At 42.3% G+C, this 24,477-nt stretch overlaps 1 protein-coding gene across 1 annotated transcript in view; it reads left to right on the top strand.

Annotated features, from left to right (window-relative positions):
- The window catches only part of aqr (aquarius intron-binding spliceosomal factor), a 108,038-nt gene that overhangs the window by 75,854 nt on the left and 7,707 nt on the right, over window positions 1-24,477 (top strand). Inside the window, exons 31-33 of the mRNA XM_056295785.1 lie at window positions 917-1,088; window positions 9,479-9,649; window positions 20,223-20,308. Coding sequence (XP_056151760.1) covers window positions 917-1,088; window positions 9,479-9,649; window positions 20,223-20,308 — 429 coding nt within the window. The remainder of the gene's footprint in view (window positions 1-916; window positions 1,089-9,478; window positions 9,650-20,222; window positions 20,309-24,477) is intronic.

Raw genomic sequence — 24,477 nt, forward strand, 5'->3', positions numbered from 1 at the left:
CTCTGCTTGGTGTTGTACTTCTGGAGGGTCCATAATGGTGGTTTCTGCCTGTTCTTCTTCCTCTTCACCAGTTGCTGCTGTCTCGTCTGGTTTGTTGATGTTTACTTCCTTGATGTTCATGTTGGGGATGCTCTCTCTGATCTTTTTTCGTATGTTCTCGAGTTCCAGGTCTGTTAGTCTTTGGTTTTTAATGATGTCATGTCTGACATTGGAGAGTTTGTTGGCATCCAGATTCAATCTGTCCGTGGGGTGTTTTCTCGCCAGATGTTGTAGGCAGTTTTGTACGTTGACATTACTGTCCGGTTTAGTGAAGCAGTGTAGAATGCTTCCATGACATCTTTATACTCTTCCCTAGAAAATGTCTGTCTTGTTCTTTTTGTTGGGTTTTTAGTTGTTGTACATAGAAGGCCACTGTGAGGAGTGTCCTCGGTGTGGTGTTCCTCTAGTACTTGGTGGGTAGAGTTTGTTCCAGTAGCAGACTTCGATCCCAGCCTGACCCGCGTGACGACCGATGCAGTATGTTGATTTAGTTGGTCATTATTATTATTATTATTATTTCAAAGGTGTTTTCAAACTTTAGGACTAGGCAACACAGTCGCAGAGAATTGTCAATGAATGAGGAAAGCCAACAACCTCTTCTCATGAAAAAAGTGGTGGCACTGGTTATTAGTGGTATCAGTGTCAAGGGTAGCAAATCAGTGTAAAAAAAAAAAAAGGTACCACAGTGAAAAGTGTCACATGCAATATTTGTCTTGTGTCTTTGCTAGTGAAACATCTCATTCATTCAGTAGATAAATTAGATATGACCCTCTTGATCATAGCTTTTCCTCTGACTGTATTGATATGAGGATAGTGCATACCCTGTTCAAAATGACATCAGTGTGACATTATTTTTCTCCATTTCCCTTTCTTCCAGCTTGTGTAACCTTTATAACTGGCGCTACAAACAGCTGGGGAACCTGCCTCATGTACAGATGCTGCCCCAGTTCCAGGTCCCCAACCCAGGCCTGACGTTTGACTTCCAGCTGATCAATGTGGAGGACTTCAATGGAGTAGGAGAATCTGAGCCAAATCCTTATTTCTACCAGGTTAATAGTGCGCGCACACACACACACACACACACACACACACACACACACACACACACACACACACACACACACACACACACACACACACACGTACAAACACCTGTGCGCACGCGCGCACAAATACAGCTGAACCTTTGCTTTTACCATGTCCAAAGTACACACACACACACACACACACACACACACACACACATGCACACACACCTATTGCACAAAAGCACATTCACATAGACTGTTCAGAAGCAGAAATAGTTCATGTTGATCCATGTAAATTTCCAATACAGGTTTTTAAACGAAATTCATGCACTCTTACACAGGCTGACACCGTCATGCACTCAGTTCCATCAGAGAACCTTATCCCTCTTTACTCCCCATTCATACAATCTTAAACTCTAATGGTTTAGTGACCAGTTCATATGATATATTTATTACCCTGTATTGTATCCCACTAACACTGGCTTCCCAACAGACCTCCAGTCTGAAGGGTTCGTCCTTCAGACTGGGAGTCATATTGTCTTTCATGCATTACTGAGTCACCCAAGAAAATGTCTGGCAGTCTGCATGTGTGCTGTCACTGTTCTGAACTGTAGTGTTTGGTACTGTATCAAGTATCACAGTTTCCGTTGAGAGAAATGTATTCCTCAGCAAAAAAGTAATTCAACTGAACAAGATAATTCAATGTATGAAATATTTGAAATATAGATATTAAATGGAAATACTTGGAAGGAATGGAATTACATGGCAATGGAAGACTTTTTGACACTAAAGCTATCAAAACCTCTTGCAACATCAAAACACTCCCAACACAAGACATTCATCCTAACAGGTCAGAGCTCACAGCCTGCCTGAAGTCACATAACACCGTGACTTTACAGAAAATGTTTGGCAAAATATTGATTGGCAAATTACACAGTCTGACATTTCATGCAATATGGAAAATAAGTCATTTAACACAATAGAGTGAGACCCAAGTTTGAGCTGTCTGTCCACTGGAATTAGTACAGTACTGCAATGCATCAATACAGCTGCACTGCTTGATACTGTGCATGCGTATGTCCCTGAAGGATCTCATTGTTCTTAAATGCAGACCATGTGCGTCTCTCGAGGTACCAGATCACATGATATTCTCTCCATTTGCCCGTGGCCATTTTCGGGCTCCTCAAGGGAATTGCTCAAATGCTCGGGCCCAACATGCACACGTGCACACACACAACACAATCTTTCCTAGGAATCGTCGGGATTAAATTGGGCACTAGAGAAGCGGTCATGTCCAGTGCGTGATGAATGCCTGTCACAGCTGTACAAACACTGCGCTGCTACCTTTCACATGTATATGCTTAATACACCCACACAACTACACATGCACACACACATGCACATAATCAGAACAGCCCAAGGCTCTTCATTGAGCACCAGCAACAGGAGATGGCCAGCAGCAATCTGTCCCTGCCTCTTCGGCTCATTTACCAAAGCACATTTTATCTTGAGTCTTGCTCTGCCATGGTGCATTGTAATTGCCTGTCCAGGATTGCAAATGGCTCATGAAAGGGAAAATGTTTCTCTTAAACCACATTTTTATAGTTAGAAAATGACTTTCTTCAGCTGCAAGGGTTGTTACACTCTTCAAAGCGTTCTGCACAGTAAACAGTTTACTATATTATGAATTACATACAGGAACAATTGGCTTTGTGGGTATATATATATATATATATACATATATATATATATATACACTACCGTTCAAAAGTTTGGGATCACCCAAACAATTTTGTGTTTTCCATGAAAAGTCACACTTATTCACCACCATATGTTGTGAAATGAATAGAAAATAGAGTCAAGACATTGACAAGGTTAGAAATAATGATTTGTATTTGAAATAAGATTTTTTTTACATCAAACTTTGCTTTCGTCAAAGAATCCTCCATTTGCAGCAATTACAGCATTGCAGACCTTTGGCATTCTAGCTGTTAATTTGTTGAGGTAATCTGGAGAAATTGCACCCCACGCTTCCAGAAGCAGCTCCCACAAGTTGGATTGGTTGGATGGGCACTTCTTTGAGCAGATTGAGTTTCTGGAGCATCACATTTGTGGGGTCAATTAAACGCTCAAAATGGCCAGAAAAAGAGAACTTTCATCTGAAACTCGACAGTCTATTCTTGTTCTTAGAAATGAAGCTATTCCATGCGAGAAATTGCTAAGAAATTGAAGATTTCCTACACCGGTGTGTACTACTCCCTTCAGAGGACAGCACAAACAGGCTCTAACCAGAGTAGAAAAAGAAGTGGGAGGCCGCGTTGCACAACTGAGCAAGAAGATAAGTACATTAGAGTCTCTAGTTTGAGAAACAGACGCCTCACAGGTCCCCAACTGGCATCTTCATTAAATAGTACCTGTTAGAGCCTGTTTGTGCTGTCCTCTGAAGGGAGTAGTACACACCGGTGTAGGAAATCTTCAATTTCTTAGCAATTTCTCGCATGGAATAGCCTTCATTTCTAAGAACAAGAATAGACTGTCGAGTTTCAGATGAAAGTTCTCTTTTTCTGGCCATTTTGAGCGTTTAATTGACCCCACAAATGTGATGCTCCAGAAACTCAATCTGCTCAAAGAAGTGCCCATCCAACCAATCCAACTTGTGGGAGCTGCTTCTGGAAGCGTGGGGTGCAATTTCTCCAGATTACCTCAACAAATTAACAGCTAGAATGCCAAAGGTCTGCAATGCTGTAATTGCTGCAAATGGAGGATTCTTTGACGAAAGCAAAGTTTGATGTAAAAAAAATCTTATTTCAAATACAAATCATTATTTCTAACCTTGTCAATGTCTTGACTCTATTTTCTATTCATTTCACAACATATGGTGGTGAATAAGTGTGACTTTTCATGGAAAACACAAAATTGTTTGGGTGATCCCAAACTTTTGAACGGTAGTGTATATATAGCGGGGGTTTTTTTCAGAAACCGTCAATGATCTTGATAAAAGTGCTCAACAAATGAGGAGCGGAATACACACATATATATATATATATACACACACACACACACACACACACACACACACACACACACACACTGATCGGACAAAACATCAAAACCACTGACAGATAAGTGAATAACATTGATTATCTCGTTACAATGGCACCTGTAGAGGGGTGGGATATATTAGGCAGCAAGGGAACAGTGAATTCTTCAAGTTGATGTGTTGGAAGGAGGAAAAATGGACAAGCATAAGGATCTGAGTGACTTTGACAGGGGCCAAATTGTGATGGCTTAGACGACTGGTTCAGAGCATCTCCAAAACGGCAGGTCTTGTGGGGTGTTCCCAGTATGCAGTGGTCATTACCTACCAAAAGTGGTCCAAAGAAGGATAACTGGTGAACCAGCGACAGGGTCATGGGCACCCAAGGCTCATTGGTGCATGTGGGTAGTAAAGACTAGCCTGTCTGGTCCGATCCCATGGAAGAGCTACTTCAGCTCAAATTGCTGAAAAAGTTAACGCTGGCTATGATAGACAAGTGTCAGAACACAGAGTGCAGACCGGTCAGAGTGCCCATGATGACCCCTGTCCACCACCAAAACCGCCTACAATGGGCATATCAGAACTGGACCATGGATGCAATGGCATAAGGTGGCCTGGTCTGATGATTCACATTTTACATCATGTGGACGGCCGGGTGCAGGTGCGTATGCGTCGTTTACCTGGGGAAGAGATGGCACCAGGTTGCACTATGGGAAGAAGGCAAGCCGGCAGAGGCAGTGTGATGTCTTGACAATGTTCTGCTGGGAAACCTTGGGTACTGGCATTCATGTGGCTCTTACTTTCACATACCACCAATTACAGACCAATTACAGCCCTTCATGGCAACGGTATTCCCTGATGGCAGTGGCCTCTTTCAGCAGGATAATGCGCCCTGTCACACTGCAAAAATTGTTCAGGAATGGTTTGAGGAACATAACAAAGTGTTTGAGGTGTTCCCTTGGCCTCCAAATTCCCTAGATCTCAATCTGATCAAGTACCTTTGGGATGTGCTGGAAAAAAAGTCCGATTCATGGAGGCCCCACCTTGTAACTTACAGAACTTAAAGAATCTGCTGCTAATATATATGGCTTACATTGGCAGCTGATGAGTGTGTGACGCACAAAACAAGCTTGTACTGAAATGTATTAAAAAAAAATCCCTACATATATAGTATATATCAATGCAGATGCAGGAAAAAACGTATTAATACATAGCAGTACAAGCCTGTTTCGTGCGTCGCGCATTCGTCAGCTGCTAAACATTAGCAGCCGATGAGTGTGCGACGCACGAAACTATATATATATATATATATATATATACACTACCGTTCAAAAGTTTGGGATCACCCAAACAATTTTGTGTTTTCCATGAAAAGTCACACTTATTCACCACCATATGTTGTGAAATGAATAGAAAATAGAGTCAAGACATTGACAAGGTTAGAAATAATGATTTGTATTTGAAATAAGATTTTTTTTACATCAAACTTTGCTTTCGTCAAAGAATCCTCCATTTGCAGCAATTACAGCATTGCAGACCTTTGGCATTCTAGCTGTTAATTTGTTGAGGTAATCTGGAGAAATTGCACCCCACGCTTCCAGAAGCAGCTCCCACAAGTTGGATTGGTTGGATGGGCACTTCTTTGAGCAGATTGAGTTTCTGGAGCATCACATTTGTGGGGTCAATTAAACGCTCAAAATGGCCAGAAAAAGAGAACTTTCATCTGAAACTCGACAGTCTATTCTTGTTCTTAGAAATGAAGGCTATTCCATGCGAGAAATTGCTAAGAAATTGAAGATTTCCTACACCGGTGTGTACTACTCCCTTCAGAGGACAGCACAAACAGGCTCTAACCAGAGTAGAAAAAGAAGTGGGAGGCCGCGTTGCACAACTGAGCAAGAAGATAAGTACATTAGAGTCTCTAGTTTGAGAAACAGACGCCTCACAGGTCCCCAACTGGCATCTTCATTAAATAGTACCTGTTAGAGCCTGTTTGTGCTGTCCTCTGAAGGGAGTAGTACACACCGGTGTAGGAAATCTTCAATTTCTTAGCAATTTCTCGCATGGAATAGCCTTCATTTCTAAGAACAAGAATAGACTGTCGAGTTTCAGATGAAAGTTCTCTTTTTCTGGCCATTTTGAGCGTTTAATTGACCCCACAAATGTGATGCTCCAGAAACTCAATCTGCTCAAAGAAGTGCCCATCCAACCAATCCAACTTGTGGGAGCTGCTTCTGGAAGCGTGGGGTGCAATTTCTCCAGATTACCTCAACAAATTAACAGCTAGAATGCCAAAGGTCTGCAATGCTGTAATTGCTGCAAATGGAGGATTCTTTGACGAAAGCAAAGTTTGATGTAAAAAAAATCTTATTTCAAATACAAATCATTATTTCTAACCTTGTCAATGTCTTGACTCTATTTTCTATTCATTTCACAACATATGGTGGTGAATAAGTGTGACTTTTCATGGAAAACACAAAATTGTTTGGGTGATCCCAAACTTTTGAACGGTAGTGTATATATATACATATATATACATATATATAAATATATATAGTGTGTGTGTGTGTGTGTGCATTATATGAGTCTCTTTTCTCTCTCTGTCTCTTTCTCTCTCTCACTTTCTTAGTATCTATCTCGCTCTTACTCCCCCCCCCCCCCCCCTTTCCAGATCTCATGTGGCCTGGGGCTGTTTAGCTCAAACTCCACATTGGGCTGGGCCTGACCTCAGTTGTTATGGTGACCAAGTTTTCTGGAACGTCAGGGCATTAGATCACGTTTATGTTAAACACAGACACAAGACAGGCGGAATTGGAGGTGCCAACCAGATGTCAGCTCACATGATGCTCCTTACATCTACATGGGGCACGAGCGCTGGTGTGCGCTTCTCATGAGCTTCCTTGGCTAAACAGCGGCTGCACCAGCAATGCTCTCATGTTCTAAGACACAGAACAGAGGATCCAGCCTTCCCTTTCAGTCAACCGCAGCTATCAAAAGCAGTTCTGAGGCGAACATTTACTCAGCAACATTAATTCTTATAATTGGTTTGTGCTTGTATATGTTCCCAGTCATACAGTTAAAATCTGAAAAACGCTTATGTGAAGCTCATCCAAAGGAATTGAATCGAGTGCAACTGGACTTGGTATATATCCATGAAAACATTTCGCCTCTCATCCAAGAGGCTTCATCAGTTCGTGCCTTTCTGACTAGATCACTAACGGCATCGGTCACTAACAGCTCCAACGACTCATGACCACTGAATGGAACACTAATGAAGTCGAAACTAACACCCCCAATGACCGTCGGTGCTTAACATTGGATCAAAAAGAGCCATGCACATCAATAGCTCTGATAACGACGGGCATGGCTTAACATCGGAACACAAAAGAGCCACGCATATCAATACCTCTTATAATGACGGGCATTGCTAAACATCGGAACACAAAGAGCCATGGACATCACTAGCTCTGATAACGACTCCAAAGAGGATAAATATCTGAGTTTCATCACCAGCCAGTCAGACTAGCTTGGTCTAGTCAGAAAGGCACGAACTGATAAAGCCTCTTGGATGAGAGGCGAAACATCATCACGGATACATACTGAGTCCAGTTTCACTCGATTCAATTCCTTTGGATAACCATGACCTGGATGAATGAGAACATTCACGGACTTATGGGTAGCTCATTTCAACACCACTGTCACATCGGCTTAGTGCTTTACAAAACACATCGAATAGGTGATGTTGATTTGTGAATTAAGCAAAAAATAAAGCAGGAGTACAGGTAATGCTTAAAAATGAGTGAGAAAAGCAGAACCATGGCATGGCAGTGGTAATGGCATGAATTTGATCCATTTCTCTGAGACCAGGTAATGAAGGGCAGGGGGAACAAAGCCTGTCGTGGGTTTTGATGTGTTGACTCTGATGCGGCTGGCTCAGGAACTGTGGCTGAAGCTCCATGAATTATTCCAACAGACCAGATGAGAGGCTGCAGTTTAGACCTAATTGAAATTGGGTGAATAATGCATGTTGTTTGCTTTCTTTCTTCTTTTTTTTATAATTATTTCTGTTGGGTCACTTTTACAGGGCAGATCACTCTGATGAAACCCTGGTGCTAGAGAGGGGTTGTTACAGGGGAGAAGAGGTTGATGTGATGAGTGAGCTTGCATGGGGCTCAAGGACTTTTCATTTTATCAATTTTTGGGGGGAAAGTACATGAAAAATGCATAGTGCTGCTCAGTTTGTTTTTTTTTTCCTTCAATTTTAGTCACATTTGAAGGGCAGAAAAAATGTTGTATTCCCAGGGGATAAGAGAGTCGGGGTAGAGGAGAAGTTGACAAATGGATGCTTTTGCCCATTTAGGATTATGCCTTTTAATCATATTTAATAAATGAATCCTGCCATAAAGTTGCAGCACAATTAAAAATAAGAACATTAGATTTTAAAGTGTTTTCTTTTTCACAATTACTGACTGCTTCTCTAACAATAATTTTTGTATACAATATAAGTGATAAACAACACTTAGTTGAAATACTTAACCATTTTAAATGTAAATGGGACAATGGCTGTAACAACAGCAACAGTGCTGGGGGACAGAATGATGAAGGTTGATTTTATTTATTTATTTATTTATTTATTTTGTCTTTGTATTTTGATTCAGTTATGTTTTAGACAAGATTTTTCACCTCTTGAACATTCTCATGTATTCTCATTTTTAAGCCACATGACAAATATTAAAGTCAGGGCAAAAATATGCCTTTCATCCTCTTCGCTTTTTATGTAGAAAACCTAGGACAGGATGCTTTGTCCTTGCAGCTTGCTGGCTAGTGCTATTGTTAAGCTTTATGTAAGGCAATTAATTCCAACCCAAATCAGATTGCTAATTGTGCATGAATGAGTTGGCTTTTATCTGGTGAAAAAGTCAAGCACTTGTCAGGCAAGAGAGAGGGTTGGAGCGGGAGAGGTGAAAGTGAACAGGGGAGGTTGTCAGGCAGGATGGATAACCATAGGTGCGAAGTCATAGGTGACCGAAGTGACCTGCATGTTTGGGCGACGCATCCCAGCTCAGTAACGTCTGATTCTCCAAACCAAGCTGCGTTGTTCAAACACAATAGGAGCAGGTGACGAGTCACTCATGCAAGTTCAGATGCAGATCTGTGAGCTTGAAACACACCCAAAGATGTTTCATGTAAATGCAAGGCAATTGCCACAAGGGCTACCAAACTCCATCTCAACGCACATCTACCAGCAGTCATTAAATTTTGGTCCTCTGTCAAAACTTGATGAAAGGGCTATAGCTTTAATACCGTCTGGTGCACAATGGATCCCAAAATGATAATGATCAAATCTTTCTCCCATTTCCTTCTTCCCGTGTAGAACCTGGCAGAAGCGGAGTATTCTGTGGCACTGTACATGTACATGCGTGTACTGGGCTATCCTGCTGATCGCATCAGCATCCTCACCACCTACAACGGACAGAAGCATTTGATCAGAGACGTCATCAACCAGCGCTGTGCTGGCAACCCTTTCTTTGGCCAGCCTAATAAGGTAAATACAAACTAGTGTATACTTAAGTCAGCCCCAACAAAACACAGGCTGACATCATAGCTCAACTTAGAGAAAGTTAGCTTTGATTAAAAAAAGGGAAATTTTGGATGTGCATTAAAGCATGGGGGGATGCACATTGTGGTCATGAGGGTTTTAGCCAGAAAGTCCACCCATGATAATCTACCACACAGGGTAAAATAATGTTACCATGAAATCAAAAACTCATTGAGTCAGTATTATTGCAAACAAATTATTATCTTCCCTTGTTATATTTTTATGCCTAGCATCTGTAATCTGCACAAATTGTCCAAACTTTTAGTGTTTGCTAGCTGAGGATTGTCACGTAAGATGATACATATTCAAGCACAGGATGAGACAATGACAGTAACACAAGAGAATGGGAGAAACCTAAGTGTTAACATCTAGTAAGCATTTTGTTTTTGTTTTTTAACTTAGTTTTTATTTTAATTTCAACAACTTACGTAACCAAATTCACAATTTTGCTTGCTGTGTTTTTCCATTTTTTTCAGCTGTACTTACTTGGTTTACAGATAATTTAGCAAAAGGAAGTAAAAAATAAAAATAAAAAAGGAAAACATAAAAAACCCCACTTCAGATTGAAGTGTTAGTTGTAACGGCAGTATAAGTTAAAGACATGAATGATTAAAAAATGGAAAGGAGGGGTCGGGGTCAGGGAGAGGAGGGGAGTTGTGTACGAATGTGTGTAGTGGTATGCATGCATGTATATGCATAAACAGATGAGGTGAATTGAAAAGATCCAGAATATATACAAGGGTTTAGAATGCTTCACTGTCTCAATATAGCCATGGCCGGGCTCCACCTTTTAATAAATACATTTTTCTGAAGTCTCAAAGAGTATGTTATTTGTTCCATCTGATATATTTCCCATACTTTCTCAGTCTATATGTTTGGGGGGGGGGGTCAGGTTTTAACCACTTAATTGTGATGCATTTAATTGCAACTGTTAGTAATATTTGTAAAAGATATTTTTAGCTCTTCCATCAATCCCTTCCGGCATTAATCCCAGTAATGCCATCTTTGGATCTTTTGTGACGTTTTGGTGGAATATTTCTTTAAGTGCCGCAAACACCTCTCCCCAAAATGTTGTTAATTTAAGGCATGGTCCAAAATATGTGGGTGTGGTTGCCAATTTGTGTTCCATAGTTTCTCCAGCATTTATTTGAGTGTGTTGGGCCCATTTTAGCCACTATTTCTATTTGATGTCTGAAAGAATCTCATAATTACCTTCCACTTGAATTCCCTCCTTGTATTTGAATTGGTTACTAGATTTGCTTCAGTGCATATTTCTTCCCACATGTCCTGTTGTATATCTGTATTCATTTCAGTTTCCCATCTTCCTTTCATCTGCTGTGTATTATTCATGTTCAAGCCTAAAAACATTTTGTAAACATGACATTTGACTTTATTATCCCTGATCCCTGTTTGTAATTTTATGATGAACTCTTCAGTTGGAGTGGGCACCAATACTCTATCCCACTCTTTATGTTTTGTTAAAAAGTCCCTCAGTTGTAAATATCTCAAAAAGTCTGTGTTAGAAAGTGTAAATTCCTCTCTCAGCTGTTCAAATTCTTTAAGGATGCCATCCTTATTAAGTTGTTGTAGATTAGTGAGTCCATGTTCTGACTATTTTCGAAAACCTGCATCTATATGGGAGGGTACAAATCCTTTATAAACCCAATACTAGGTAGTACAGAAATGACTTTAGGCAATCCAAATGACAGTTTTATTTTCCTCCAGATTTTTAGTTTAACTCTAGTCCATTCACCCATTTGAGTTTCTTTTAAGGAGACATCTAGGAAAGGCAAGGTCTGTAGGTGCTTCACACACAAGCTTTTTTCTATGTTAAGCCAGCGACTACATGTAAGATCCTGAATCCATATTGTTAAAGGTTTTAAGTGTGCAGCCCAAAAATAATATCTTAGATTCGGAAGTTTCAGCTCTCCATGTGGTTTAGATAGGTGTAATGTTTTTAGTCTAATTCTTGGTCACTTTCCTTGCCATATACATTTTGAAATTATCCTGTCTAATATATCAAATATGGATTTAGGAATCAGTAGGTATCATCTGAAATGGATAGAAAAGCTTAGGTAGCACAATCATGCATGTACTCTCAGTACAGCCCAACAGAGACAGGGGAAGTGTTGACCACCGGTCCAAAATCCTTACTGATATTTTGAATTATGTTTTTGTAATTTGCATCATATAACTTTCCTAGCAATGGGGGGATTTGAATGCCAAGATATTCAATGCCATCTTTAGGCCATTTAAACCCAAACTGGAGTTTGACTGTTTGAGGAATTCTACCCCTTATATCAATTGCCATTATTTTGTCCACATTTACTTTATAACCCGAGAAGTACCCATATGTGGAAATAAGGTCCTTTAAGTGTGGGATTGTTGTTGTAGGTTTGGCTATATATAAAGGTATGTCATCTGCAGATAAGGATAATTTGTGTTCTTCATTTATTGTCGGTCCCTTTATGTTATTGTCATCTCTAATAAGCTGTGCTAGTGGTTCAATACTAATATCGAACAGTAGGGTTGATAGAGAGCATCCTTATCTGCAGCCGCGTTCTAGGGCAAATCGGTCTGATAGGACCCCATTCACTTTAACGGCAGCTTGTGGATTAGAATATAGTGTTTGTGTCCACTTCATAAAATTAGGGTTAAATTGGAATCGTTTCAGTGTTTGAAGCAAGTATTGCCAGGATACTTGATCAAATGCCTTCTGGGCATTGAAGGATAATATCATTGCTCCCTCCTTCTTGACTTTTGGATGAGTCATTAAATTTAATAGTCTTCTGCTATTGTCCCTATAATACCTTCCTGTGATAAACCCGGTCTGATCACGATGAATAATTTCTGTGATAATTTTATTGACGCATCTCGATAGAATAGCTGTTAGTATACTATGTAGGTCTCCATTCACTCCTGGTCTTCCTTGGAGCATCTTCCTGATGTCCGTGAAAGCCACTCTGGCTTTAGCGACATTGGCTGTGTAGTCCGGAAATATGGCGATTTGATTGCCGTAGTAGTTGAGTTGGCCACCTGGTCATGGGCCTCCCTCAGGATGTCCATGGCGTCCCTGTCATTGTGTAATTTTGCAATGATCTGTGTCAGACTTCGGTGTGAGCGCTCAATCTGTATATCTTTTCCATCTGGAACACCTCCTTAAGAAGTTTGGAAACTGTCGCAGGAGAGCTTGATCCTGGTTGCTCAGTGACCCCCATAATCCGAATGTTACTTCTCCTCATCCTCCCCTCCATGTCCTCACATTTTTCTTTTAAGTCTTCGACCTACTTCTTGAGGTTTGTTACAGTGATTTGTACCAATACTGCATCATCTGACCATGTTGACAGTCCTTCCTCAATGGCTTTTACATTAGCTTTAACCTGATCTATTTCTGCACGGATTGTGGTTGTAGTGTTAGTAATTTCAGTTTTCACTGCCTTTATTTAATTTTTCAGACCTTCGAAATCATCCACTACAGCCCTCTTCAGCTTTTCTCTTATTACAGAGGATATGTCTTTTCTTAATCAGGAGAGGATATCAGCTTTGATTGATTCTATGTCCATGGTCGGACTTACCGCGGGTGTGGGTGAGGCTTCATCAGGGTTACATGAACTCTTCACCAGTGGATTGTTGGGCCTTGCATTGAATAGACCGCCGTATTTATATTTTCGAAGATTGGTGGACGCCATCCGCGTTGGCATCTGATTAGGATGCCACCTGGGTGCCTTCGTTTGGAGGTTTACTGGGCACGGCCAACTGGGAGGAGACCCCAGGGTAGACCCAGAAGTCGCCGGAGGGACTACATGTCCAATCTGGCCTGGGAACGCCTTGGGATCCCCCAGGAGGAGCTGGAGGGCGTTGCTGGGGAGAGGGACGTCTGGAGTGCCCTACTTAGCTTGCTGCCACCGCGACCTGACCCCGGAGAAGCGGCTGAAGATGAATGAATGAATGAGATTGGACGCCATCCGCATTGGTTTTACTGATTTTCAGCTATACTTTGGTTTATTAATCTTAGATTTAAGTGTTTTGATTATTATTTATAATGACAATGTTGTTAAAATATGGAATTAGCAAGTATTCTGCGGGAGCCCTGAAAAATAGGTCTTGCCCCATTTGCCGCAAGCAACATTATGTTTTTGAGATTGATTTATATGGTTTCTATTTAGTACCCTATGCCTATGAACACTGACTAACAAGTTAAAATACAACTGTGAGACAGTCTTTACCGCACCTGAATAATAACAACTTTATTATTATTTATAAGCACTTACAGTTCACAATCACTCCTCTTAGCATACTGTACAAACATAACACACTTCTCTCTCTCTCCCTCATAACACCTCCTGAGTCACACATTTGCTCTTCTGTCAGGAAGGTATTTCAACTCCCAGCAGAGCTGTTTTCACATTATACAGTGTATAGCATTCAGACAGACTAGTGTAGTGAGCACGTACACAACACATTCACAAACACACACTCTTTACACCTCCACATGTCAGCTGCAGTTTACCACCCAACCTTCTGTATCTCCACGTCAGCTGCACATTACCACCCAACCTTCTATATTCTCCTGTTGCACCAAAAACAAATTCACAGCTCACAATTCTCACAAGCCTTGAGCTGCTGCTAACCTCCATCACATACATAAATACACACACCATCATCATCGGCGGTCACTAGGGGTCGAGTATGACCGTACTCCCTCTGGGTTCTCAGGTGGGCGTAGAGGCCGATTCTGAAGCCGCATAATGGGAGGATGCCTGTACGTGACAGCTTTTTACATGGAGTGGCCGATGCGCCTGCAGCCACCACACAGTCCTTGGCAGGGGGTGGTCAGAGTCTAATGGCATGGAGAACCACGAGGATTGGGGACGACCCTCTGTTGCAACCTTCATCCTGCTGTTGTGACGTGGAGACGTCTTCCACCAGTTCCACCATTGAGGTCTTTGTTGAATCGCGCTTCGTCTGGAACCTCCCCCTTGACCTGTCCGCCTTGGGTGACCCTACCTGGAGCCAAGCTCAGGACGGCATAGCTCTTGACATCATTGGTACACACAAGCTTCTCCACCATGGCAAGGTGGCGATCCAGGAGAAGAAATACACATACACACACACACACACACACACACAACCTCTCTCCCGGGAATGCTGTGTAGCACATATAGTATCACTATTTCCATCAAGTCCATACCTTTTGACTTAAAAAAGCTCCCAAATCTCTCCTTATTTATGTGATAAATCCTAGTCCATGTGTTTTATCACCAAGATGATCGAGTGGCACGGTGGCCCAGTGGTTAGCACTGACGCCTCACAGCATGAAGGTCCTGGGTTCGAACCCTGGGGTTGTCCAACCTTGGGGGGGGGGCGTCATCCCAGGTCGTCCTCTGGGGGGAGAGGTTCATCCCAGGTCGTCCTGTGTGTGGAGTTTGCATGTTCTCCCTGTGTCTGCAGTGGGTTTTCTAGGGGTGTTTCGGTTTCCCCCACCATCAAAAGAAACATGCATGTTAGGGTTTATACTCCTGTCTGTGCCCCTGACCATGGGAAAAGAATTGGAGTTGGTCCCTGGGCGCAGCATAAAGGTGGCACCCCACTGCTCCTAGCTACACTGATCACTGCTAGGATGGGTTAATTTGCAGTAACTGAATTTCCCTAAAGGGATTAATAAAGGGAACTTAATTAATTTCAGGAAAGTCTAAAATCAAAACTTTTATCCTCAAGCCAGTAAAGCTGTCCCTGACTTTTTTTTACAATCTCCAAATGCCCATTTCAGCTGGTAGATATTTGTGTGACAAAGTAGAGGACAACCTCGGTTTCCCACCATGGTTTCTGGGTGTCCTGCCTCATGAAATCAAGAGATTGTTAGGACCACTGCAGCAGGTCATAAGACTGACATGGATGTTGGCAGTTTTGTGCCATCTGTTTCTTAACTAACTGAATTCTGCCACTGCTGATTAACATACCAGTCTGCTGTATTCCTCTGTGAATATAATACAGAGGGGTGTGTGTGTGTTTGTATGTGTGTGCGTAAGCATGTGTATATGCGTTTTTGAGAGAGAGACAGAAAGAGAAGGACTTGGAGAGATTAAGTGTGTGTGTGGGTGTAAACGCAATGTTCTGTTCATCCCTTAAGGATACTGTTGGGCTGTCTTCATCCAGCCCCCTTTCCCCCCCATCTACCCCGCCTTTGTTCTCTTCTTTGCCTACCCTACCTTTTACACCGTTGGTTAAGTCAGCAGCCTGACCGCACAATTCATGTCCCTTCTTCCCTTCTGTTTGCGCTGATAAATTATTTTACCTGTTTCCCTTTCTTTTTTCTCAACCACTATTCTCTCTGTCTCTGTCTCTGTCTCTTTCCCTGTCTCTGTCTCTGTCTCTCTCGCTCTCTGTCCCTCTGTCCGTCTGTCTCTGTCTCTGTCTTTCTCTCTGTCTCTCTTTCTCTTTCTTTGTTTACATCATCTCTGTCATTAGGAAGTTCCAGTGTTGACTTGTCCAAAATCACGGGCTGTTACATTTGCTGTGATAAATGATTGTCAGGGACGGAGAGAGAGAGCAAGAGGATGATTGAGCGAGAAAAGGGAGGGCAAGTGAGGAAAAAGGGAGAGTGGGGGAAGTGAGGGCTCATAAAGGAAAATGCTGAGCAGCTGAAAGGTCATGGCATTGGTTGCTGGGTCCACAGTGTGTCTGACAGCATGTCACATCGGCTAAACCAGGCAAATGTCAGCAGCCGGCCCACTGCACTTCGCGGCCACTGTAATTAAACAGAGAGTGGTGGGTGTTGGGGGGTGGGGATTTCTTCTTAGCACCAGCCACAGTCCAATTCCCAAACTTATCAACCTAACCTTGGCTGACTACTCAATCTAGTGTACAACAGTTTGCATAGGCGTGCAAGGTTTTACATGCTGTTGGCATACTGCTCCTATGCATCTTTAATGCTGGTTTTTTTTCTGTTTAGCGTGGGAATTTTTTAAAGCAACGCTTGTTGAGTTTCATTTCTGTGTCGTTGTTGATTTAAACATAGTGGTCCTTGCAGGTCATTAACAAGGCTGAGGCAATCATTCTCTAAATACAGAATTACAGGGTGTCTGGGTGGCATGGCGGTCTATTCCATTGCCTACCAACACAGGGATCGCTGGTTCGAATCCCTGTGTTGCCCCCGGCTTGGTCGGGCATCCCTACAGACACAATTGGCCATGTCTGTGGGTGGGAAGCTGGATGTGGGTATGTGTCCTGGTCGCTGCACTAGCGCCTCCTCTAGTCGGTCGGTGCGCGCCTGTTCGGGGGGGGGGGGGACTAGGGGGAATAGCATGATCCTCCCACGTGCTACGTCCCCCCAGTGAAACTCTTCACTGTCAGTTGAAAAGAAGCGGCTGGTGACTCCACATATATCAGAGGAGGCATGTGGTAGTCTGCAGCCCGTCTCGGATCAGCAGAGGGGATGGAGCAGTGACCGAGACGGCTTGGAAGAGTGGGGTAATTGGCCAAGACCAGTTGGGGAGAAAAAGGGGGAAACATCCAAAAATAAATAAATACAGAATTACATTTTGCCAAACTGGATTTAAAGTGGTTTCCTCCTGTTCCCTTAGGCCACTGTCAGCCCAGTTCCTATGGAAGGGTGAGTGGTGAATTACTGAGGAAATAATATACTTTATCAGCCAGTGTGATAAAGTTAATCAGTCTACCAGGTTGGAATACACCAAAACAGAGTTGAGGAGAGGTTGAAAGATGGGGGAGTGAAGGGGAGCGGACAGTATTCAAGAAAAAGCACTTGCTCACCTTTCACACACACCCAGGGATGGGTGTCATTAAGATTTTAACAGTCCTGCTACTCTTACCAATTCTGCTTATTGATCCGGTACTTTAACAATACCCTTATTGGTTCTTTTTGTTATCTTTTTTAAGAGAAAAAACGAAACAAATTAAGAACAGAATTAACATTGCTTTATTTCTCATGTCTGGACTCAGAGCATTACTTTTAGTCATCAACCCATGTTTGTATAATTTAACGTATTGACCCGAATATAAGACAACCCTGATTATAAGATGACCCCCCCTTTTTTTTTCAAGACTTGTTTTTGGAAAAAGGCTTTTTGAAGACCAATTTTTGTTTTTATGAACAAAATCATTTTATTTGAAAATAATGATAGGTTAAATAGACTAGGTTAAAACCTAGTATACGACTGGACCATGACTACGTTTAAAAAGTGGCTTTTTTGACATCAGTTCTGTGAACAGCTGCTGTACTGGGCAGCGATTTTCAAACCCTGATTATTCATAGTACAGTTAAATAGTGCGAATCTTTCTTTTATATGAAATAATTACCTGGCTACAATCATTGCTGCCACGGTCACTGGAAAGTCTGGGCGTGACACCCCTTATAAATGTGCTTTGGTTACCACCAACTCTGAAGACACTAATAATTTTCACTCTGTGTTTGGCTATTAGTGCTGGTGTTTGTGAATTGGACCTTTTTTGCAATGAGGTATTTGAGTAGTATCCACGAGTAGTATCCAATATATTACGCTCGTTAGCGTGCGTACTGCTGCACTGGGTCACGGCCGATAGGGAAACCCCCACTTCCATGTTTACCAACAACGTTGTTGGTCAGCCGACCAATCATGTAACTTCAGTGACGTTGTTGGTCGCCACTAGCTGGAACTGTCGTTGGTCACCTGATCCAGCAGCCCAATCCTGTCAAACGGATCACTCAGTCAGTCACTCTTATAGTGCTGGCCCCACTGTCTGGTCCAGACAAAAACAGGCTCGCTTCAGTCAGGAGGGGAACTCGTTTTACAGATATTTGCCACTATCTGTTGTTGTGAATGTATATTGACACTTAAAAGGCTAGACCCCAAATATAAGATGACCCCACTTTTTCAGTTGTATATCCAGGAAAAAGAAAAAACACATCTTATATTCTGACCAATACGGTCTGGACTGCACTGGAGAGAAGAGGAATGAAAGTCAATAGGAGCAATACAGAATACATATGCATGAGTGAAGACCGCAGAATGGTGAGGATCCAAGGAGTAGAGGTGGCAAAGGTGGATACGTTTAAATGCTTTACAATTTCAATTTCGTTTGGTAGATGCTTTCATCCAAAGCAGCGTAGATCTTAGAGGTAGTTGGCTTGTATAGGGGGAATATACCCTGAGTATGATAATCGGTTTGGATAATGAATGAATGGATGGAAACCCAGAGTGAAACTTTGTTTTTGTTTTTTGTTTTTTTAACAAATATATCTACTAGCAAGTGTAGGCAGATCATCTGCTAATGCTCTCATATGCCTATCCCATAAAACTCACTATATGTTTGCAGATTAGCTTGAACTTAGTGAGCCACTTAGAGAATGGACTTGTTTGAGGCCATTTTCTTTTCTCCTGGGTTTCTGGTTTCTTGAGATTTTCTCCACAGAGTTATAACCTGCACCATCTTGTCAACTAACTGATTAAGTGGCTCTACAACACTGATCTTTATGAGCTCACTGCCATTTCTGTCCAGGCTTACCTGAAATCAAATGGTGTAAAAATTACCCTTTAAGAGGTTTATTCCACAATTGGGACTCTGTACTTGCACTCCACATAAAAGGTGTATACCTTGTTTAGGCCAAGTTCACTATAGAATAGAGACGTAATGCTCTTGGGTTACTGCATAGCTTTTTTGGTTAACAGTGGTAGTTGCAAGACAGAGGTTGTAAGTTTGATTCCCCCTGTGACCTTATTGCATGAATGTGCTTGCTTCACCATTCCTAACAGCCTATGTACAGATGATGACATATTCATACCCTTATAAACTAAGGACAGAGCTGTACCATAAAGTAGTGCTGGTACATCTGTTCTGTTTTTACTGGGTTACATCTCATCAGCTTGCTCAGCTCTACATCAGCTCAAAAATACAACTGTAGTACATTGCTGCCATTATGTAAGGACGGACAACATTGAGGAACTCTCACTACAGCGCTTTTCTCCATCAGTGGGGGCTGCAGGAATAAGTATGCTTCTCAGCAGGACAGGATTACCAAGGAATAAAAGCAAATTGGCTGACACGAGTTTCCTTTCTGCTCGGGGAAAATCCTTAAGTGAGTCGCTTCCACTCCGCTCTGCAGCTCCCCAAAATAGTCTGTGATCCAGTGAGGCAGCATGGCCCCCGGCAACACGGGCCCTCAGTTCCAAGGGCCCAGGTAAGCGGCCAGTAGAGGTAAATGCCCTCTAAGCTGCATTACTCCCCACTGGCTGCCCATGTGGCCCACAGCGATAAGAGCAATAACAACATGCACCCACCGCAACTGCTACCTATGGCTCCCACCCCCATCAAAAAAAATATATAATGCTCTCATACTCCTGAACATTTTCACTAAATCCCTCTGACTACCCATCACACAAAAAAGGCACACACTTGTTTACTCTGCAGAACATACCGCCTAGTGTAGTTTAGTGATAGTGTGTCCTGAGTGCGCATTTAAGCAAGTGCGTGTGCGTTCATGCATGTGTGTTGAATAATGGATGTGTCTGTGTCTTCGAAGGTGACGACAGTGGACAGGTTCCAGGGTCAGCAAAATGACTACATCATCCTCTCGCTGGTCCGCACGAAAGCGGTGGGACACCTGAGGTAAGTGCCTCAGCATACACCAAACAGAAACACTTAGCGCTCCAGAAATACACACAACTTGCAGGAGCTGCAGTCCCCAAACATACGTGTCTCATAGGGGCCACAGCTAAGATACACTTGCCCCAGGGAAACAACACAAAAAAAAAGTACAGGCATTTAGCTCTCTAGAGAGATTGCTTCCAAAGGCTGTTCTCCTTTTACTATCAGTTTAACAGTGAAGTTTGCCAAAAAGTTACAGCTCTTCACTCTTTTAAGTCTGTTCAAGCTTAGTTTCAGACAAGAGAGATAAAGGCAGCTTTTGGGAGGACTGTAAAAGCAATGCATGCCTTTGGACTGACATTTTTCTTTTCTTTTTTTTTTTGTCTTGTTTAAGAGAAACTATTGTGTCATGATGATTGGGGTGAGAATACCCAACAAAGCGCTATGCTCTGATCGAAGGCACACAATAGAACAAACTCTTAGAGGCTTTTATAGGCCTGTTGGTTCACCACACTGCAGCAGCAGGTTTGATGTCCTTTCATCCTGTGTCCCATTACTCGCTCCTCCTCCTCAGCTTGCTTCTCTTCCCTTCCTCTTCTCTTGCCTTAGTCTCTTCCTCTCTCCTTATCTTGTCTCCCCTCTTCCCAGTCTCCCTCCTCTTCCTTCAGAAAATTGCCACATAGTGAAGTGGCCTTTTAAAGTTATTCTCTACATAATATGTTTGTATTGGTCCTGGAACATTCAGGTCAAACAGCCACACTGCTTAAGCTGTCCATGCAGATCACCTGACTCTTATGTGCAGTGGCTGCTGGTGGGAACCTTGCCTAAACTGCCTTCTCATCAACCATTTTCCATGGTTTTTTTGGGGTTTTTTGGGGGGGGGGTTGATTTTCCCTGAACAATCGCTATTGACTGACATGTCCAACCACTATGACGTCATTTTCAGTTGACGTAAACTGTGTTAGTTCGAAGAATGTCAGTTGATTTTGATAAACTGTGCCATTTATGCAAAGACAGTTTGTTGGTTCAGGGGATACTCACAAATTCAAGAATTCTATTAAGCCTAAATGCCAAAGTAAAACTGTTGCTCAAATGGTTCCGAGATATCGGAGCAAATTCCCCAAATTGACTGGGTGTCTATTCTGGAAAGATTTGCACCAAATGTTATTTGTCGGGGTTGGAAGAAGCTGTAGTTATTTTAAAGCCATGGCAAGCAGACAAATAAACACAAGAGAATGATCTAGATATAAACGAGAAAGGGAAAAGAGGCTGCTAGCTCTCCAAGTTAAGTCCCACAAAGACACTGATTGGCTGGGTTGTTCCTCCAACCTGTAACAAGTCGATGAGGAGGGCATCTCCAGACCTCCGAATCACTTGACAGAATTTGAAAAGTGGGAAGTGAAGTGTGCCAGGTTAGAATTTGCCCCTGGCAGAGCTGTACCACCATCACACACACTCAGCCTGACATTAGAGAAATCTGCAAATCGAGCCTTAGCCTAGTTAATGAGCTACCTGTTTTGCAGCCTGGCTGTCATGCACCCCCTTCTTTGGGGGTTTATGTTGCTGAAATCTAGTCGAGAAATCACATTTTCCTCTTCTTGCAGATAAGGCTGTGAATTGAAGGTGTTGGGTGTGAGAAGTGCCGTGAACAATGGAAAATTGTAGTTTATCTTGTTGGCATCCCCAACCTGTCCTATATTCCAGTATCATTTCCTTGGTCTTGTCTTCCACCCCACCTAACTCTCATCTTACTCAGTCAACACCACCTGTGATGTTTCTTTCAAAAACATCTTTAATGTGCGCTAGGGTTCCAATTGTTAAGTTTGTTGTTAACTTTTGTTGGTGCCTATAATACAGTTAAGACGGTAGCCTGTTTTGTTAGTCACTTCTACTGCAGTCTTTACGGTAACCCTCCTGTTAGGAGGAAGGCACGCTGCTAGTGAAAGGCACTTGTTGAAATGTTCGGTAGGCTGTGGCCACTTGCTGGTGAGAGCGCAAAGAAAACTCAGTTAAATAAGTACAGTTGTCTTATTTGAAACTAACACCAATCATTCACTGAAATCATATAATAGTACCAGAGCCACCCCTCCCCTTGTAGCAAGAAAAATACTTTTTATATCAGAGATTAATAATAATAATAATAATAAAAATAATAATGGACTACATTTATATAGCGCTTTATCTAGACACCCTAATCACTTCACAGAGAAGGGGGGAAACTCACTTCAACCAACAACAATGTGTAGCACCCAGCTGGGTGATGCATGGCAGCCATTTTTCACCAGAATGCTCACCACACATCAGCTTGAGGTGGAGAGGGAGGAATCATTGAGTGAATTACATGGGAGGATGATTAGGTGGCTAGATGGAGAGAGCCAGTTTGGGAATTTTGCCAGGATACCGGGGAACCCCCTACTCTTTGTGATAAGTGCCATGGGATCTTTAATGACCACAGTGAGCCAAGGACCTCAGTTTAATGTCTCATCCGAAGGACAGCATCTCCTACAGCACAGTGTCCCCATCACTGCACTGGGGCATAGAGATTTTTTTTAAATGGTTTACATTTTACACATTTTATTTAAGTCCAAGGCATTTGACTAAAAACAAAATAATGAAACGACCATGGGATTCTCTTCTGTTTGTAATCAGATACACCTGTTTATATTAGGTTACTCAATTTTATCTGATCTTCAAATTCATTCATTCATTCATGTCTTGTCCTAATGCTCCTCAATGGTGAATGGTTGTGAAATCAGTGATTCATGGGAAATGCCCATGTTGCCTCGTGTGCTTTGCCCCTCACCAGGATCACTCTGGCATACTGCTGAGTCCTACCTCACACCCCTCTTCCCTCTGCCCCCTCCCGCCTCTCTCCCCATGGCAACCTGCTGCCGTGACAGCCACAGGAGACGCGGCTGACCATATGACAAGCTCACCTTCGGTTTGACAGGGGAAAGCATTCCTGCTGATACACACAGAGTCACTCTAGCACAAGCCAAAGCACACTGTTGACAGGGATGCATGTACACAGATCCAGACACACTCTGACATGCACACACACACTCTCGCATGTGGACAGACACACACACACACATACACACACGCATACAGTGTCCATCCGCTTTGCCCTGTCATGTCACGGAATCACCCAGGTGGGCGTATCTCAACAGAGCCATGTCTGCAGGCTATTCTGCTTCACGATTGGTTCATCTCTCTTCTAGCTCGGTGCTCATTGGTTGTCCACTGTTGTGGTTTGTCTCCGTGGAGATGTTGTACTTTGGTGTTCCTTTTCCATACAGTGTATCTTCTTTAGCTTGACATTTTTTTTATGTTTACACAGCCATGCATTATAGGCTAGACACATGTCAACTCACTTTTAAAACCTACACATTATTCTCAATAACCCCCCACACACACACACACACACATATTCATGCACAAGCCATACATATTCCAAGGATTAATCTTCTTAATCTCATGCTCAGTCTATGTCCTCTCTGCATTCAACATTTTTGGCTGGTGTGTGTGTGTGCATGTGTGTGTGTGTGTGTGTGTGTGTGTGCATTTGCATATAGGTGTGTGTTCTTGAAAGCTTGCGTGCAAGCTTGACTGTAAGCCAATTTATTTTCACATCAAGCCAAAAATTGTTATGAATCTTGCTTGAACAAGCCAAACACTTCTTCTCCCTTAAATCCTTCACCACATTCCATGTTCAAAGGATCTTTGTCAGTCACACAGCTTTTGTCTTGTAGATTTACTGGCCCAGTAGACTGTGAAATGTTGTGCAGTGATATATTACATATGTATAGCTCTAAAAACCTACAATATTTGTTTTATTCCATTTCAGTATGTATGAAGGATATCTCTTCCCATTTTATTGAATGGGAGCCGCTGTGTGCAAAGCTATTTTTGCGGCTCCTGGAATCTAAGCTAGTTTTTCCTTCTCTCACATGGTTACCCAAAATAGCCTTAATCATGATAGAGTACAATATGCAGGAGAAATATACTACATAATTGCACAGTTGTGCTAGGTGAAATTAGTTTTTATCGCACAACACCCTGTAGCTCCACTTGGGGTTTACAAGGGGTTAAAATTATAATTCAGAACTAACAGTTTTACCTATCAAACAGTTTAAATGAGACATAAAGGGCCATAGTGGCATTCTTGTGTCATGGGAGTAGGCTCGCAG

This window comes from Lampris incognitus, chromosome 16 (genome assembly GCF_029633865.1).
Source record: "Lampris incognitus isolate fLamInc1 chromosome 16, fLamInc1.hap2, whole genome shotgun sequence".
NCBI lineage: Eukaryota > Metazoa > Chordata > Actinopteri > Lampriformes > Lampridae > Lampris > Lampris incognitus.